Raw genomic sequence first — 20,709 nt, 5'->3', positions numbered from 1 at the left:
ATTTTTTAAACTTTTTTTTTAACTATTACTATAATAATCATCTTGTAAAACATGTAGGCATTAGGAGACATTTCTAGTCAAGACCAGAAACCCAAAACCAGGAGGTCGGAGGAGAGTACAAAGAGAACTAAACATATAACTGAACATATAAAATTTTGTTTCACTAAAGGTATTATAAACAATTCTAAAATATGTGTATGTCTATATAATACACATGCACATATACATATATATATGCAGGTTTGCAAATGATTAGATGTATGTATAAATGTGTGCATTATACCTATCATATAGATAAATGTATTACATTTCCTATCTCTGGCTGTTGAAAAAAGCTTAGACGCAAGTTGCAAGGAGCATACCTACTGTCCAGATAGTGATCTCTGTAGCAGCCAGGGTCTGGACAGAAAATGAAATCCATACAGCAATTTGAATAGGGAGTCTTATAAAGAATTATTAACTACGTACACAGTATTAACTACTAAGAAGAAATAAAAGATAACTCTTAGGAATGCCTAGGTTGAGGAGGAAAACCAAAGGAAATACCTGAAAGAGGTGCCTCCTCCCCAAGGCTGGAATTCAGATCTCATTGGAGGCAATGTGGCTGTAACCCACTGGTTGTTCCTGACATAGCCATTCTAATATGATAGTAGGAGGGTCAAACTTCATGGGCAAGGAACTACAGGCCGAGACTGGCAAGCAGGAAACTCTATTGTGGTGCCAGCAGATCCAGGCTGGAAGGCAAGGAGCCGCAGGCAGTAACTGACAACAAAATTTCCTAGGGGATGAGTACCACCAGGCATCCCACACATGCCACTGGCAGCACAGAGCAAACAGGAACAGAAGCACGCCAAAACCCTACTTCCTACAGTGTCCTTCCAACACCTTCTACTGACTAAGCTCATCCGTACCAGCTGGAAAAGGAGATCTGACAAGGCAATGAAGGATCGATTTGGAGCTAAAATACAATAAACTGAGAAGGAGCATAGTCTTTAACACCATTATCCACAAAAAGCAACCAGCGTTCCTTGAAGAAATGGTAGATTTCAGGGCAGGAGCAGAATAAATTCAAGATGAGCACTGAACATCTTGTTATGCCTAAAAATAACAAGTGCTGAAATTAAAAAAAAGAAAATAGGATGAGAGGAAGTTACAAGGACAGAGAATCCAGCTTAAAAGGGCTCCTACTGACCAAAGCTGGGACAATTTGTGCATCAAAATAATTAAATGTATTAATGAATTCTAAACTACTAGAAAAAAAAAAGATATGTGAGTCCAGATCAATTAGGGATAGATGGACAGAATCATGGATACAATATATAGATATACAGACACAGATACACAGCTGTATAGATACACAGAGAAAGGCAGATGCATAAACACAGAGACACAGATAAAGGGAGAAGGAAGGGTAATAGCAGAGGTGGAGGGGTACAGGAATTGGAAAATCATTATTTTGTAACTATCATAAAAACACTGAGTCAGGCAAGAATCATCAATGGATGCTAAATCCACGGGATAATTTTGTTTTTATGACCTTACAAATATATCCTCAAAGGTTATTTATTAGCTTCAAGAAAGAAAAAAAAATGAATATACATTGTGTAGTAGTCTGAAAAATGGTCCCCCAAAGCTAATCCCTAGAACCTGTAAATATTACCTTATTTAGAAAAAGAGTCTTTGCAGATATGATGAAGGATCTCGAGATGGGGATATTATCCTGGATTATCTGGATGGGCACTAAATGCCTCATAAGTGTCCTTATAAGAGAGTCAGAGGGAAATTCCACAAAGAGGGAAATATGAAGATGGAACGGAGTAAGGTTTGAAGTTGAGGACCCTGAAGACTAAAGTAATGCTGCCACAAGCCAAGGAATGTAGGCAGCTACAAAATGCTGAAAGAGGCAAGGAATAGTGTCTCTCCTCTGAAAAGAGCGCATCCCTGCCAACACCTTGATTTCAGCCCAGTGATACCAATTTCAGACTTCTGGCCTTCATAACTGTGAGAAAATAAACTTCCATTGTTGTATGCCACCAAGTGTATGGTAATCTGTTATGGCAGCCCCAGGAAACTAACACAGTGGAAAAGCTTGACAATAACTTGACCAAGTGACACAAATTCATATCACTAATGAGGGGCAGACAGACATCACATGCCTTCAGATGAGATACTCTGAGGACACCTATGCAGTATCCAGCTACGAAGAATTCATAACCTAGAACTAAACATGAGAAAACATCAGAGAACCTAAAATGAGAATCATTCTCTTTAAAAAGGGGGAAAGGGATATGGATAGAAAGGGAGAAGGTATTCCTCAAAAATGCCAATATAATGAAAAACAAAAAACGGCTATATTAACATTCCAGATTAAAGGAGACTAAAGACAGTGACTAAATAAAATACCAATCCTAGAATGGATCCTATCCCAGAGAGAAGAAAAATGACATTAAAAGGTCAACTAACAAAACTGCAATACAGATGGTAGATTATATCAAAGTATTGTATCAATATTAAATTTACTCAAATTGATAACTGAACTCCATTGATGTAATAGAATATCCCTATTCTTAGTGAAGAACTGAAGTGCTTAGGAATAAAGGGACATGAAATTTGGAATATAATTTGGAATAGCTCATTAAAAAATTATGGCCAGGTGTGGTGGCTCACACCTGTAATCCCAGCACTTAGGGAGGCTAAAGTGGGAGGATCACTTGAGTCCAGGAAGTTGAGGCTGCAGTGAGCCATGACTATGACACTGCACTCCAGCCTGGACAACAAAGTGAGAACTTGTCTCAAAAAAAGTTAAGAAATTAAAACTTAAAAGTTAAAATAATGTAAAATTATGTGCATGTATTTTATGTGTGTGCTGGGGGAGAAAGGGGAAGAGGGAGACAGAGAAGAGATAGAGGAAGAGAGGGAAAAGGAGAGAGGGAAGGAGAAAGAGCAAGAGAGACACCAGCAAATGATAAAGTAAATGGGATAAAAGCTTAACAATAAGTGAATCTGGTTGGAAAGTATAGAGGTGTTCTTGTACTATTCTTCTTCTTGCAACTTTCTGTAAGTTTGAAACATCCCTCATCTCCACAGGCTGCCTGAGTGTTCTCACCATACAGCAACCAGTTTCCCCAAAACATGTAACAACACATGGAGGGGAGGTGGGAGCATGAGCACACAAGATGGAAGCTACAGTCTTTTTTTATAACCTAATACTGGAAGTGACATACCATCCCTTCTGCATATGCTACCAGTCATACAGACTAATCCTGGTTCAGTGTGGGAGGGGACTTCACAAGAACATAAATACCAGGAGACAGGGACCACTTGGGGCCATCTTGGAAGCTGGCCAACACAGACCACTCTTTGGCCTCAAAGATTCACACCCCTCCCACATACAAGATCTCCTCACCCTCCTCCTAAGGTCCCCAAAACTCTCATCCCATTATGGCAGCAATTCAAAGTCTAGAATCTCATCATCTAAATCAGATCCACATGTGATTGAGGTTCTTCAGGTGTCATTCCCTAAGTGTAGCTCCTTAAGTACAATCTTCCTAACCTGTGGAACTATAGGCAAGTTACCTCCTCTCTACCCACTCAATACACAATAGTGGGATAGGCATGGAATAACTGCTATAGACATTCCTGTACAAAAAAGGGAGTAAATGCAAGCCCCAAAGAAGTCAATGGGTCCACAGTAATTCTGAAATCCAGCAGGGCAAATGTTGGAAGTTTCTGATTAAGGCTCACAGGCTGGGAATAAATTCTCCAAGGCTATGGCTCTGCCCTCTGAGCTTCTGGTTCCACCCTCTGAGTCATACCTCCTTTTCGGTGAAAAACAGCAAGGTGTGTGGCTTCATGGTTGTTTTTAGCCTTCCTTCCAGTAAAATTTGGGGGAGACAAAAGTCTCTTTTCACTTTGTACTGCTTTTGTGCTTGTCAGTCCAAGCTAACAACGTTTCTGCACATATAATTACTTATAACTTTTTTGTGGGGGGTCACCTGTGACTCCTATTGGGGTTTACTCAATCAGACAAAAGTGATAGCCACAAATCTCAAGTTAAACCCTTCTGTAGCTTTGGCTTCTGCTGAGTTGGCAGAGGCTTACCCTTCCACGGAGCCCTACTATTTGAGAGGATCTGTAAGGCACAACCTTAATCTTAATTGAGAGCATTTTGTCTGAATGAATCTTTCTGAGGTCTTAAGAAACATTTTAGTTCACGCTGGGCTTCATCTTTAGTCCATATTTGCTCAGAAGTCATTTCTTAATTTTAGTACTCTCTGCTATGCAGAAAGACAGCATTTTCAAAACAAATCCTCGGACCTTTTTGTTTAACAATCCTTCCTTTAGTTTCTCTCTCTCCTTTCACATTTTACTATGAGCAGCAAGAAGCACCATACTGCAAACACTCTGGGTGGAAATCTCTTCAGCTAGCTTACCCAGTTCATTTGCAAAGTACATTTTCAACTTTCCACATAACTGTAGGCAACAGTGTTGCTAAACTTTCTGCAACTACATAAGAGGGATCTTCCCTCCAGTTTCCAGTAACACTTACCTAACTTCCTTGAGAATCCTCAATTGCAGTCTTACCAAATACCATGAGGATCCAGTTAATCACTTCTTTTTTATATTATTTATTTTTTTGAGACGGAGTCTCGCTCTGTTGTCCAGGCTAGAGTGCAGTGACACGATCTCGCCTCACTGCAAACTCCACCTCCCAGGTTCATGCCATTCTCCTGCCTCAGCCGCCCGAGTAGCTGGGACTACAGGCACCTGCCACCACGCCCGGCTAATTTTTTTTTTTCTTGTTTGTATTTTTAGTAGAGACGGAGTTTCACCGTGTTAGCCAGGATGGTTTCGATCTCCTGACCTCATGATCTGCCCAACTCGGCCTCCCAAAGTGCTGGGATTGCAGACATGAGCCACCGTGCCAGGCCCAATTAATCACTTCTTCAAGGCACTTCAGGCACTCGCCAACACTCCTCAAAGCCCATAGCTCATGTCAAGACCACTCTCCACATTTTCAGTTTTGTTACAAACTCTATTAAGTAGTTATTGCTGTGTAACAAATTATCCCAAAACATAGTAGCTTACAAGAAACATTTGCTATCTCACTCAGTCTCTGAGGGTCAGGAATTCAAAAGTGGCTTGGCTAGGTGGCTCTAGCTCAGGCCTCTCAAGAGATTGCTGTTAACTGTCAGTCAACGTTGCAGTCATCTCGAAGTTCAACTGGGACTGGAGAATCTGCTCCTAAGTTCATTCACATGGCTGTGGCAGGCTTCATGCTTGCTAGTTTTTGGCTGGATGCCCCTGTTCCTCACCATGTGGGTCTTTTCATAGGCTACCAGAATGTTCTTAACCACAGGAAAAGCTGGTATCCCTCACAGCAAGTTATGAGAAAGAGAAAGGAAAAAAAAAAAAGACCTTAAGAGAGATGCCATAGTCTTTTATAAATCAATCTCAGGAATGACATATACCATCACTTTTGTTACTGGTCATACAGACCAACCCTGGTACCATCTGGGAAGGTGCTATGGTTTGGATATGGTGTGTCTGACCCCACTAAGTCTCATGTTGAAATTTGATCCCCAATGTTCAAGGTGAGGCCTCCTGTGAGGTGTCTGGATCACGGGAATGGATGTCTCATGAGTGGCTTGCTGGTTCTCACTCTTAGTTCCCGTGAACTAAACCTGTTGGAAAAAGCCTGGTACCTCCTCCTCTCTCTCGTTTCCTTCTGTCATCATGTGGTGGCCTCTCATTCCCCTTCTGCCATGAGTGGAAGCAATCTGAGGTCCTTCCTAGATGCAGATGGAGGCCCCATGCATCCTTTACCTCCTGTAAAACCATGGGCCAAATAAACCTCTTTTCTTTGTAAGTTACCCAGCCCTGGGTATTCCTTTGTAGTAACACTACACAGACTAAGACAGAAGGGAAGACACAAAGGTGTGAATACCAGGAGACAAGAATCACAGGAAGCTATCTTGGAGGCTGGCTATCATAAAAGGCATGGTCCAAATATTTAGCAAACTAAAATGTGGCATGATTTCAATTCCCTGATGTAGTATAAGGAAAACAGAGACTTCACTTACACATTTTTCTTATGTTGGCACAGTAATCGTAACAACTGAACCTTGCAGAACAAAATGTAATTGTGATATACTACCTGACGTTATAATGAACAATATTTGCTCTGTCATAATAACGTTATAAGGTGGGGTGCATTGGCTCATGCTTATAATCCCAGCAGTTAGGAAGGCTGAGGCAGGAGGATTGTCTGAGCACAGGTGTTAAAGACCAGCCTGGGCAAAATGGTGAAAACATGTTGCTACAAAAATTACAAAAATTAGACTGGCACAGTGGCACGTGCCTGTAGTCCCAGCTACTCGGGGGGCTGAGGTGGGAGGATCACTGGAGCCCAGGAGACGGAGGCTGTGTGATCGCACCACTGCACTCCACCCAGGGTGACAGAGTGAAACCCTGTCTCAAAAAATAATAATGTTATAAATAATGTTTATTAAATTCTAGCTTTGAGAATTATTCTATACGAGCTTAATTATGACTGTTAAAGAAAATATAAATATTGCCACCTTTGACAAATGTTAAAATATAAGTACAAATTTCAAATGTTAAGTGGTGAAGAGTGCTGAAGAGATAGGAAGATCAAAAATGCTATTAGAATCATCTTAGACAAATGATATTGTCCACACTTACGGAACGAGAAATAAAGTCAATAGAAAAACTAAAAATATTATGTAATAATACAGAGAAACAGGGTAAACAAGCTAAATCCTTACCCACCAGAGTAGTGAGTCAATAGATATGTAAAAGCTGTTAAATCAAGAAAAAATGGGCGAGGCACAGTGGCTCACGCTTGTAATCCCAGCACTTTGGGAGGCCAAGGAGGCCAGATCACCTGAGGTCAGGAGTTCGAGACCAGCCTGCCCAACATGGCAAAACTCCGTCTCTACTAAAAATACAAAAAATTAGCTAGGCATGGTGGCAGGTGCCTGTAATTCCAGCTACCCCGGAGGCTGAGGCAGGAGAATCACTTGAACCCAGGAGGCAGAGGTTGCAGTGAGCCAAGATCACACTACTGCACTCCAGTCCAGGCGACAAGAGTGAAATTTCATCTCAAAAAAAAAAAAAAAAAGAAAAAAAGAAAAAATGATATAAGCTTATTACAGATACAGATATAAGTACTTGAAAAAAAAAAGGATTAAAATTCACTTATGTCTAGAAGCAAAACTAGGTGGAGGGAAGGAGCAGGAAACTTGTTTTTATTGTACATTCTTCAATACTACCTTTGTGTTTTGTTTTTATTTTACTTAGCCACGTGCCTCTTTAAAAGTTATCTGCCAGGCGTGGTGGATCAAAACTGTAATCCCAGGACTTTGGGAGACTGAGTTAGGCAGATCACTTAAGCCCAGGAGTTCAAGACCAGCCTGGGAAACGTGGTGAAACCCCATTTCTACAAAAAACAGAAAAACTAGCCAGGCATGGTGGTGTGCACCTATAGTCCCAGCTACCTGGGAAGCCAAGGTAGGAGAATCACCTGAGCCCAGGAAGTCAAGGCTACGGTGAGCAAGATCACACCACTGTACTCCAGCCTGGGTGACAGAGTGATACTCTGTCTCAAAACATAGTAATAATAATTTAAAAGTTATTCCAATGTATAAAGGACAATGATGTTACAATTATTTAAAACAACGAGGCAATATGCATCAAAAGTCTCAAAAACATGCAGACCCCTTGACTGAGTAATTCTCCTCCCAGGAATTCACCCTACTGTACACCTGCACAGTAATGTATGAATAAGAATAGTAACTGCAGTGTTATTTATAACAGCAAAAGGCCAAAAGTAATATACCAGTAAAAGATTGGTTAATAAATCAGTTCAAAAACTGGAATACTATGTACATATTAAAATTAGTAATATAGATCTTTTCATTGACATGAAAAGACAATCATAATATACTGTCATATAAAAAATAAAGAAAAAATATATATACTGTTATATAAAACCAGGTTACAAAATCATACGTAACAAGATTCCATTTTTGAGGTTTCTATACATAGATGGGTAAAAAGGCATACACATATTCATAAGCACAAAAATACACCATACACACACACTGATACAGATTCTAGAATAATATGCCAAAATATTATACTATCTAGGAGATGGTATTATTGCTAAATTTCTCTTTATGTTTTAAGTATTTTTCTGTACCATCTGAGTTATTTGCATATACTACTTTCATAACCTGAAAAAAATTGTCTAGTTTGAAAAATAAATGTGCATATACCTTGACTCTGCAATTACATATGCAGAAATTGGTTGCAAAAAGTAATAGGATAAAATGTTCTGGCCGGGCACCATGGCTCATGCCTGTAATCCCAGCACTTTGGGAGGTCAAGGCGGGTGGACCACTTGAGGTAAGTAGTTCGAGACCAGCCTGGCCAACATGGTGAAACCTCGTCTCTACTAAAAATACAAAAATTAGCCAGGTGTGGTGGCAGACGCCTGTAATCCCAACTACTCGGGAGGTTGAGGCGGGAGAATCACTTGAACCCAGGAGGTGGAGGTTGCAGTGAGCCAAGATCGCGCCACTACACTCCAGCCTAGGTGACAGAATGAGACTCCATTTCAAAAAAATTCTGTCCATATAAGAACATTTACGTTAGAGTTATAGAAAAAAAAACATGAATATTCTATACTTCCAGTCAAAATCCAGACAGGTGACAGAAACTACATCAATTATTTTGACACAGAAAATTTAATATAAAAAACTGTTACCTAGGTATTTGAAAACTGATGAGGCAAAAAAAAAAAAAAAATACTAAGGTATCAAAAAGAAGTTGCAAGAAGCAAATACTAGAAAACCACACCTTTCATACTATAAGCAAGGTGTCAGGGAAACATACAAAATGAGACTTAATTTTAAAAAAGAAAGAATTTTAAAACTATAAGAATAATTGAATATCACCTTTTCTTACGTTCCTACAGGGTTTTTTATTTGGTTAGTTGGAACCGAAGTTGTTTTGTTTCATAGACAGGAAGAGTAAATATATTCTGGGTACACAAAACTATAACAAGAACAAGAAAAGACAATTTCAAGTGCCTGTTGAACAATATGAATTATCTCAATAAGGGGCTTCTGACTTCATAGTGTAGTTATGTTAGAGTTCAGTATATATACAAAATTAATTATCATTTTTTTAAATTACAATTTCAAAATAATCACTTACCAAACACTATTCCTTTAGCAAATGGAGGAAACAACTCTGAATGTCGGAATAAGTTTTTGTGAATTTGCCATAGTTCTTTGTGTAGTTTCTTAAAATCACTGTATCTCTTCCATACAATTATCTAAAGAGAGAAAAAAATTAAACGTGTATCTCATAACCATTTATGTTCAGATATCTGAACAACAAATAATCTTTTCATTAAAGTGTTCAAAAGTGTCATGCAAAGGCAAACACATGTCCTAACCAATATGATTAACTGACTGAAATTAACTAATAATATGTGTTTTAAAAATATAAGGCAGATTCCTGCTGACCAGGGGTACAAAAAAAATAAAGTAAAAATATATTACATATAAAGCGGCAATTCTTCCTCAAACTATTCTGTTTTGGTTTCAAATTTTCATTTTAAACAAATATGGGTTTATTCATACTGGAAAAATATTCAACCCAGTATAGAGAAGATTTATACTATATAAAATGTCACTTCATCTGTTCAAAAACCAATTACAATTGGCCTGCAAATGAGTTAGATGTCAAAACATGTATTCTTTCTCAAAATAAAATATTTATAAAGACAAAATAATTAATTTAGGCAATTTTTAAACAAAAGTACATACTCAGTATTTGCCTAAAAGGATAAACTGGCCGGGCACAGTGACTCACGCCTGTAATCCCAGCACTTTGGGAGGCCGAGGCGGGCAGATCACCTGAGGAGTTCAAGACCAGCCTGGCCAACATGGTGAAACTCCGTCTCTACTGAAAATATCAAAACTAGCCGGGTGTGGTGGTGGACGCCTGTAATCCCAGCTATTCGGGAGGCTGGGGCAGAAGAACTGCTTAAACCCAGGAGATAGAGGTTGCAGTGGGCCGACACAGTGCCACTGCACTCCAGCCTCAGCCACAGAGTAAGACTCTGTCACCAAAAAAAAAAAAAAAAAAAAAAGGATAAACTGAGTAACACTGAAGAAATAGCTATGCAGCAAGCAATTAACATGGACTTTCATGTCATAAATCTCAATTTACACTAGTAATAAGATGTCTGCAGGCAAGCTGAATCCTGACCAGAACATCATTAAAATAAGTACATTTTTAAAAAACAAAATAACAATCATCTAGATTAGACGACAAAAGTGCGTTTTCCTTCATTAGTCTGAATTATTATTTAACCTCACTCAGATTATATCTAAAAAAAAAAAAAAAAACCACTTTGTAAAGAAAAAGGATTTGAAACATGGCCTTGATATCACAGATTCAGCCCCTCAGTCTCTAGAAAATCAGGTAAAATTGAGTTTTAAATCCCATTACTTCAGATACTGGGGTCTTTAATTCTGAAAAGCTTAATCATCTCAGTTTTAACAAAGTTTTCTAACAAGTTTTTCATGTACAATAGAGTATAATGCTAATGAGCAAATAACAGGTCAAGCAGGTAACCAGGTGTGATTTAAGAGATTACTGCCAAAAAACCTACTCTCTCTGCATGTATAAAATTCTTCAGCAAACGTTTTCATGCTGCCAAATTCTGCCTTAATTAATGTTTATTGTTTTTAATACAGTTATAATCCTAGGAGGCTAGGCAGACTATAATATGAATTTTTTTTATTTTTTTCGAGACAGTCTTGCTCTGTCGCCCAGGCTAGAGTGCAGTGGCGTGATCTCGGCTCACTGCAAGCTCCGCCTCCCAGGTTCACGCCATTCTCCTGCCTCAGCCTCCCGAGTAGCTGGGACTACAGGAGCCCGCCACCACGCCCTGCTAATTTTTTTGTATTTTTAGTAGAGACAGGGTTTCACTATGTTGGCCAGGCTGGTCTCGAACTCCTGACCTCGTGATCCACCCACCTCGGCCTCCCAAAGTGCTAGGATTACAGGCTTGAGCCACTGCACCCGGCCAATATGAATTAATTTTTAAAAACTGCTTCCTCCTGATGCTTCCCTTGTATTCATTTACTAAACAACAAAAAGAGGCACCTAACAAATATTTCTATGGCCCTAGTTTCCACTAAGCATCATATTGTCACAAAGTATGAAGAGAAGGGAAATACAGGTCCTGCCTTCAAAGAGTTCACAGTCTAGTTAGGAAGAATAAGCCAACACACCATAAGACAACAACATCATAAGATGGCTTGAAAAATGCTGAGAGGGGCAGCCCAAGAGTGCTGTAGATGTAGTACCTAAATCAGCCTTGTACGTCTGAGAAGCCTTCACAAAAAGTACTACCTTAGAGAGTCCTGAAGGGAAGTGGTCACTAGACTGAAAAAAATAAAATAAAAAGGGAGGGAAGTGGGGGTGAAGTTTCTAAAAGAAGAGTGAGATGCTAAGTATATATTACTAAATGAAGACAATTAATTTAGGCAATTTTTGAACAAAAGTACATACTCAGTATTTGCCTAAAATGATAAGTAAACTGAAGAACACCGAAGAATAAATAGCTGTGTAGCAAGTTTTGCTACAGAATGGTGGTGCCATGCCCTGAAGTGAACAGCAAGGAATAAGCAGCAGTTCCGAGGCAAGAAAGAGGTTCAGTTTTCAACACATTTGACTTAGGAGCTCATGAGGGGGCTGCTTGGAGCTATTCAATGAGATAGACAGGTTTAGGGTTGAAGAACAAAAACTGAGCAGGATCTATTAGCCTGTAGATTAAAAGATCAGTAGCAGATAGGCAGTAATCACTCAGGAAAGGTTTCTCAGCATATGCAATGAGATGTGAGGATTCTAACAATAAAATGATGGGAACAAAAATTGTTATTTTTATATTTTAAAAATATATCAAATTACAATTGCACGACATTGCCAAGGAATTAAAGGAGAAATGGTTGATGGGCTTATGTAAGCAGTACCTCGTATAAGGTAAATGTCATCATAAACTGGACATTACATAAGGTTAAGGTCATTATGACCTGGACATGAAAGTTATTCAAAAGATATAGCTCATGGAAACAATTAGATTTGCAGATAAAATTTTTATTCTAGGCTGGGCGTGGTGGCTCACACCTGCAATCCCAGCACTTTGGGAAGCCGAGGCGGGTGGATCATGAGGTCAGGAGATTGAGACCATCCTGGCTAACACAGTGAAACCCCGTCTCTACTAAAAATACAAAAAATTAGCTGGGCGTGGTGGTGGGTGCCTGAAGTCCCAGCACTCGGGAGGCTGAGGCAGGAGAACGGCATGAACCCGGGAGGCAGAGTTTGCAATGAGCCGGGATCCCACCACTGCACTCCAGCCTGGGTGATAGAGCAAGACTCCGCCTCAAAAAAAAAAAAAAAATTTTATTCTAGTTAAAGTCATTTTTAAATACTGCAAGACAAACTTAAGGAGCAAATTTTAACAATTTAATCATAATAATTATTAAAATACCATGGTATACGAACCAGTAGTCTGTCAGAGCAAGAATCAGAACCCCCCAGGGTGAGAATCTGTGTTTCTTCACCATGCCCTAATTTATTCACTCTCATATTCCTTCTTCTCAACCCTAGGGCTGCAGAACCAAAATACCTAACAGCATCGCAAATTGTCACAACCACTGCCCTCTTTTCTTCTTACTCCTTCTAAGTTTTGAGGTTTCCAGAAATCTTCAAAATACAAAAGCGAACAAAGGTATACTCCCACTACAACAGCAAGTACTGATGTTCATATCTGGACTACACAAAGTCCTGAGAGACACATATAGAAATTATTTTCTCTAATTAATGTTCAATACTTTCCCATTGAAAAAATAGGTCTATAACACCTATTTCTTTATTGAACCAAGTCTCCATAAGTTTCTTATTTATTAAAGTTACTCTGAAGAAAATGTCTCAATGAAATATTAATTCAGTGACAACCATATAAAACATACAAATAAAAGCTTAATTTTAAAAACATTCCCTTAAATATTTTTTACATAAATGTTTCCTTTTCAGATAATTACACTTAATAACACCAAGAACTTTTTAGATTCCTGTATTTTACAGAACCACCAATTGAATTAACTTTGTCCTTTTCACTCTCACAGTTTTAATATTTAAAATTTGCTGGATTATCTCTTCTTACAACCAAAATCACTACCGCACCATTTGCTAACGGATTTTATTTTCCCTCTTTTCAAGAGCCTTTCCTTTCCCCTGATATATTTCTGAGTGTGTACCTATTTTCTAAAACGATTTTTTCTCACGCTTGTAATCACAGCATTTTGGGAGGCCGAGATGGGCAGATCGCCTGAGGTCAGGAGTTTGAGACCTGCCTGGCCAACATGGTAAAACCCCGTCTCTACTAAAAATACAAAAATCAGCCAGGTGTGGTGGCAGGCGCCTGTAGTCCCAGCTATTCAGGAGGCTGAGGCAGGAGAATCACTTGAGCCCGGGAGGCAGAGGTTGCAGTGAGCCGAGATCACACCACTACACTCCAGCCTGGGGGACACAGCGAGACTCCATCTCAAGAAATAAATAAATAATAAAAATAATAAATAAATAATAAAACTATTTTTAAAAAAGGGATTTAAAAGTTAGAGATTTCTGACATAATACATAGAAAGTCCTGTTAAAGTTCTTTTCCTTTCCCAAATTTCACCAGTGAAATATCCTACCTGTAGAGAGAAACAGGTATAGGTTAATTTGTTTAAAAAAGGGTGAAGGGGACCAAAACCATCTCTTCTTCACTTTTCTGCTGTCTATTCATGTTCTACACAATCTACTGAATGAGAGGCCACAGATCTTTTAGCATTCTTAGGAAGAAAACACTGATGTGGTGGCATGTGCCAAGGTATATATAAAAGAAAAACAACAAAATTTCTCCTATTTTATAAGGCTAGCATATTACTAGCCCTACATTTTGTTGAACTATCAGTACATCTAGTCCTCAATAGCCCTTGTGAAGCCTTACTATATAGTCTAAAGCAGTAACAAATGAATAAGTTAATGGAGAGGGAAAGTGAAAGGAAGTGAAAAACAAACTCTAAGTGGTGAATTCCTCTCCCAAATAAGAATTCTAATGTTTAAATACACTAAATGGGAAACTAAAAAAAGTATTGTTATAATTTTAAGATTATTCTATATTTTAAGAAGCCAACTAAATAGAAAAATTTAAAAAATTTATACCACTTCTAACAAAGAACCATGCAATTGTCTAACTAAAAGACACTTACAAGAGTTTTCTGATGAATGGTTCACCAACAGTTGTTATTATAAAAGAGTTTTCCCGAAAAAAGGACTAAGAAAATGGCAGAGAGTATGTTCATGGATAGGTTGGTTCAGGATTCTCCCTGGAAAATGGGAACATCAAGCTACAAACTACAGTACAGCAATCAGACAATGCATTCAAAGGAAATACACCCATTTTCAATTTTAAGAGTTGTAAACTAGAAATCTAAAGAACAGTTCACACTCATCAACTGATACAAGTAAAGACAGAAAAGTACTTTAATCAATGGTGCAAATTACTTTCACTGATACATATATATGTATATATATATTTTTTTCTTTCAAAATAACAATATTACAATATTCTTTCTGTTTCCTGGTAGGAAGGAATTGTCTTAAAACTCATCAGGAAAACAGTATTAAATCTATTTTTTTTTTTTTTTGAGACAGAGTCTCGCTCTATTGCTCAGGCTGGAGTGCAGTGGTGCGATCTCAGCTCACTGCAACCTCTGCCTCCCAGGTTCAAGCAATTCTCCTGCCTCAGCCTCCCAAGTAGATGGGATTACAGGTGCCTGCCACCATGCCCAGCTAATTTTTGTATAAAAACATATCTGTTTTAAATCATAGGGCAAAAACAACTATGAAATCAGACATAGCCAGAAATGATAATGTATAAAATTTAAATATTATCTAAACCTGGGGCCATACACTCATATCAACCAGTACCAAGCAGTCACCTTAAATGTATGAATCAAGCCAGGTATTTTCTGTAGAGTAGTGGGACCTGTGGCTCAACAGAAAGAACCTACCACCCAAAGACATTTAATTGTGGAAAAAAAACAACAACACTGTTGCAGAATCAGGACTGTAAACTTTAAGTATCTGTTTTAAACACACTAGGGAGGGGGAAAAAATCCTGATATATGTCCTTCTAGTCTTAGTGAAAATGAGCAGGGACTAAAATGAAAATAAATCAAGAAACATTCAAAGCAGCAAGCTCCTCAGTAAGGATTCCTAAAGATATACAACAAGCACAAAGTAAATACAAATAGAGAATTCTACAATTTTAAGCAAAACATAACAGGCTGGCACCATTATAGAAAGAAGGAAAAAAAATGAAAAAATTCACAGAAGAATCTGCAAAACTAACTTAAAGTTTTAAAAAAAAGAAACATCTACACCTAAAGCAGTTTTCCAAGATGTCAACATGTCAATTCAATATAAAAGTAAAAGTAGGTGGAGGCCCAAAATTTATTGTTAGAATCTTTAAAATAAATATTAGTTACCAAATACTTTTTATTACACAGGCATTATGATCTTGAAATGGGTAAATAAGGGCCCTTAAGTGATACTGAAATCTTGTAAATACTAGTTACCAGAACAACTACCACTTAGTAAACAGCACCATAATTCATTAAATTCTTATTTATATAACAACACCTACCAAAACTTAACAATTACTTAGTAGGTCTCAAATAGGACACTTCAGCTACTGTTCTGTGAAATGAAGACAATCTTCACGCAAACATATAAAGACTGATGTACAGGCTGGGCACAGTGGCTCACGTCTGTAATCCCAGCACTTTGGGAGGCCAAGGCAGGTGGATCACCTGAGGTCAGGAATTCGAGACCGGTCTGGCCAAAGTGGTGAAACCCCATCTCTACTAAAAATACAAAAATAGCTGGGCATGGTGGCAGATGCCTGTAATCCCAGCTACTCGGGAGGCAGAGGCAGGAGAATCACTTGAACCCGGAAGGCGGAGGTTGCAGTGAGCCAAGATCACGCCACTGCACTCCAGCCTGAGCAACGAGAGCAAAACTCCGTCTCAAAAAAAAGAGATTGATGTACAAATGATTCAGGTGATTTCCTCAAAAAAGCATTTAGTTAAATTTTTATCAAATACATAAAATAAAATCTTCATATAAACGTTACCTCCTGAACATCCTCTGGATTTCTTCGTGAAACAACCTAAAACAAAACATACATAGAAATCTCTAATCATTATCAAAATTTAAGATTTCATATTTGTATAATTAACTTTCAATAGTATTTGTATGAAAAATTCAATTTGCTTAAAAAAATAAACACTGTATCATTTATCCAAAACTCAGCTATATAATAACTTCACTATCTGAAATACATACTGTTAAATCAAGTTTAACCTAAAGTTACCTCCCTTAGGCTACATATTTTAAGTTTGGCCTAAAAGTTTCTCTGTACATAATGAACAGAGAAATAGATATGTAAATAATGTGTAAAGACTGTAACCTACTCTGGCGCCAATCACCAAGTTTTGGCCAAAGAGAGCCAACTGTTCAAACGGTGTTCAAATAAGGCAAATGCTTAGTTGGAACCAATACAGCTGTTTCAGTTTCCTTTTCTGTACATCACTTTCCTTTTTCTGTCCATAAATCTTCCACCATGTGGCTGTGCTGGAGTCTCTCTGGACCTACACTGGCTGAGGAGGCTGACCAATTTGTGAATCATTCTTTGCTCAATTAAACTCTGTTAAATTTAATTTGGCTAAAAATGTTATTTTAACAATACTAAAAATTAAGCAAAAAAGCAGCTAAAAGTAAGTCCACATGCTAAAGTTCATATATTCACTACATTCTTAAGAAAAAGCATCTAGTTACTCTTACTTAATTAACATAATTCTAACAAGTTTGTTTACATCTCCCCTTCCCAGCAAGCCTACATACAAATTAGAAGCATAAAAAGCAGCTGCACTTGGGCAAAGTGTACAAGGGATCTCTCTACATTATTTCTTACAACTGCATATGAATCTACAATTAGCACAATAAAAAATTTCAATTAAAAAAAAAGCAGCTATAATGCTCAGACACACCATGTGAGAAGTATGAGAAGTAATCACTGGCTGCCTAATGATGAAGAAAACAAAAGTAATATAAATTATTTACAAACATTCAGGGACAAATAATCCTTCTGTCAATACTCCCTAAGCAAAGAGGAAAAGAGTAGATTCTTTCAGACTTCTCTGATGACAAAGGCCAAAAAGTCTAACACCACGTAAAAAGATTTTTTTCACAAAACTTTTAAAAAGGCTAGGTGTTTACATCATCAAACAGCATCCTAAATTAGGAAAATCTCACATTAGATTACATAATACAGTACCATCCATGTAAGTGTCAAATTAACGGTTTTGAAGCTACAGTGGTGTATTCTGCAAAAATAAACAAAAAGATAAATCAGGCTATTCTGCCTATGGAGTAGCCATTGTTTATTCCCTTACTTAATAAACTTGCTTTCACTTTAAAAAAATTTTTAAAAAAAGATCAAACACACATTAAAATGGTTGCCTATGAGTGTGAGGAAGAAAAGGGTCTTTGATATCCAATGACAATACACCATGAACTAGGGATTATAATCTATTCAGCACCACCCTTAAAGTCCAAAACAAGAACAAAAAATAGAGGATGTAAAGTCAGACAAACCTCGGTTCAAATTACAGTTCCTCCACTTACAGGTTTGATATCATCGATAAAACGGAGATAATACTAACTGCCTGGCCTGGCTGTTGTGAACAACAAATAAGAACATAGCAAGAACTCTATAATTTAAAAGTTTCCTCTGTCCCCTACCAGACAGGTTAACCACTGTAAAAGGTCCCACCTAAGAATTCCAGAGAACAAATATCTTGCACTCTATTCTCCAACTTTCAGAATATATAAACTTGGTGAAATCTTGTAGCAATTTTCATTAATGTATACAACAGTGCTATGCAATAGAACTTTCTGTGATAATAGAAAAAAATGTTCTCTATTTGCAGTGTTCAACACAGCCACCACTAGCCACATGTGTGTGGCTACTGAGCCACTGAAATATGGCTACTTTGAGAAACTACATTAATTTCATTTCATTTAATTCAAAAAAATTTTTGTTTTAAAGAGACAGGGTCTCACTCTGTCACCCAGGCTAGAGTGCCATGGCATGATCACAGCTCACTGCAGCCTCAAACTCCTGGACTCAACTGATCCTCCCACCTCAGCCTCTTGTGTAGCTGGAACTATAGGCACACAACACCACAGTCGGCATATACACACACACACACACACACACACACACACACACACACATATATACACTTTTTTTTTTTTTTTGGTAGAGATGGGGGTCTCCCTATGTTGCCCAGGCTGGTCTCAAATTCCTGGGATCAAGCAATCCTCCCACCTCAGCCTCCCACAGTGGTAAGATTATAAGTGTGAGCCACTGCAGGCCTTAATTTAAATTTAAATCAAAATAGCTACATGTGGTTAATGGCTACCAAATCAGACAACACAGATTTAGTATAAGAGACTGTAACAGGTAACTTAACAACTATACATTATTCAAATCTTTGAATTTAGCTATTACTTTCAAATACCAGCCTGTCCCCTCACACACACCTTTCCAAAAGTATAGTATTTCACATAGTATGACTAATTTTGCTTCTTGTGTTTCTTTTTTTTTTGTTTTTTTGAGACAGAGTCTTGCTCTGTCACCCAAGCTGGAGTGCAGTGGCACAATCTCGGCTCACTGCAACCTCCGCCTCCCGTGTTCAAGTGATTCTCCTGCCTCATCCTCCCAAGTACCTGGGACTACAGGCATGTGCCACCATGCCCAGCTAATTTTTGTATTTTTAGTAGAAACAGGGTTTCTCCATGTTGGCCAGGATGGTCTCAATCTCTTGACCTCGTGATCTGCCTGTCTCAGCCTCCCAAAGTGCTGGGATTACAGGCGTGAGCCACTGCACCCTGCCGTTCTTACATTTTTATGAAAAGTATTGAGAAGAAAAGTCATGGATAACCAATCCACTAATAATCCACCCACCAAAAATAGCACATGGTCATTCACAGCGAGGTCTATTCAAATGTACTTTAAATTTCACAATTTATGTTTTTCTTAGTTTAATACATTTCCTGAATTTATAAATATATTAAGGTATCTTAAGTATTTTAAATAATCTTCCTTAATATAAGCAAATTATCTTTTTGAGACAGAAGAACTTATTTCTTAGTTTGGTGTACATATTAGAAGTACCACATTTTGGGTGTTCTTCAGATGAGCCAGTCCTGGAAATCAAATACATGTGTACTGCATAAACAAAAACACATTAGCCATCCCTTAACAATAGCCACAATATTAAAACCATCTTATCAGAAATAACCAATCTGATTATTTCTCAGCTGTCCTCTTAGTGCTTTACATACATCTATCTATGTGCTGTATTACAATGGTGAGCAAGTCACTTTCTTCCTGGAGCACACAGTGGTGGGGTGGGAGGGGAGTGCAGAGTGGAGGAGGGTGTATTTCCCAAACATATTTCCATACCTCAGATAACAGTAATATGCTAAGCAACAGATTGGGAAATACTTTATCCTAGATCTTTCCCATGACACTGAATCCTCACTGTGCAGAGCAAAGTGGCATCCCAAAAGCAGTCAACCAGTCACGGTTTAGTGATGTAAGACTCTTAATGTCTTCATGATAATAAAAGTGACACTGACCCAATAGTCCTACAGACAGTTTTTTCTGGATAAACATGGAAACTGACCCTTCTGGTATTAAAGCTTGAAACTTAACATTTGTTTTATCAGAGTTCCTTCTTCAGGAAAGGGCCCTGAGGCCTCTCAAAAAGTATTAATATTGTGAACCCCGAATATCTTAGACAGGTCTTAGTTACTTTAGAAAGTTTATTTTGCTAAGATTGAGGATCCGCGCCCGTAACACAGCCTCAGGAGATCCTGACAACATGTGCCCAAGGTGGTAGGGGCACAGCTTGATTTTATACATTTCAGGGAGACATAAGACATGAATAAATATGTGTAAGATGTACACCGCTTCAGTCCAGAAAGGTGGGAGAACTCGACGTGGGGAGGGGGCTTTCAGGTCACAGGTAGATAAAAGACAAATGGCTGTATCCTTTTGAGTTTCTGATTCGCTTCTCCAAATGAGGCAATCTGGTATGTATTAACAGTCATCTCAGTGAGCCGAGGAGTGACTTTGAAGAGAATGGGAGGCAGGTTGGCCCTAAGCAGTTCCCAACTTGACTTTTACCTTTAGCTTAGTGATCTGGGGGCCCCAAGATTTATTTTCCTTTTACAATATCAAATGAACTGAAATTCACCAGATCACTGCATCCAAACAATGAGATGCCAGACCTCTCATCCGTCACGATTGCTTCCTTAACCCTCTGTAGTTCCTGTTTTCCCATAGATAATCACATTTCCTCCCTGCTATATAAACTCTTAATTTTAGTCAGAGAAATGGATCTGAGACATCTCCTTGGCTGCAGCACCTGATTAAAGCCAGCTTCCTTAGCAATACTCATTGTCTCAGAGATTGCTTTCTGT

At 38.3% G+C, this 20,709-nt stretch overlaps 1 protein-coding gene across 14 annotated transcripts in view; it reads right to left on the bottom strand.

Annotated features, from left to right (window-relative positions):
• Positions 1 to 20,709, bottom strand: part of RPS6KC1 (ribosomal protein S6 kinase C1) — a 250,262-nt gene that overhangs the window by 213,544 nt on the left and 16,009 nt on the right. For 8 of the 14 annotated variants that reach the window (XR_008649737.2, XM_055235081.2, XM_055235079.2 and 5 more), the window contains exons 2-3: positions 16,289 to 16,324; positions 9,244 to 9,364 (exon numbers count right to left, since the gene is read on the bottom strand). Coding sequence is in view for 10 of the 14 variants with exons in the window: in XM_055235081.2 (XP_055091056.1) it covers positions 9,244 to 9,364; positions 16,289 to 16,324 (157 nt within the window). In the remaining 4 variants the exon portion in view is untranslated. Of the gene's footprint in view, positions 1 to 5,705; positions 5,830 to 8,981; positions 9,082 to 9,243; positions 9,365 to 14,360; positions 14,478 to 16,288; positions 16,325 to 20,709 lie in introns of all 14 variants that reach the window. The other 6 variants (XM_063613897.1, XM_055235082.2, XM_063613899.1 and 3 more) reach the window with 4 other exon arrangements.

Source organism: Symphalangus syndactylus, chromosome 19 (genome assembly GCF_028878055.3).
Source record: "Symphalangus syndactylus isolate Jambi chromosome 19, NHGRI_mSymSyn1-v2.1_pri, whole genome shotgun sequence".
NCBI lineage: Eukaryota > Metazoa > Chordata > Mammalia > Primates > Hylobatidae > Symphalangus > Symphalangus syndactylus.
The sequence above is the reverse complement of the archived record's forward strand: the minus strand, read 5'-3'. Positions and strand labels throughout refer to the sequence as shown.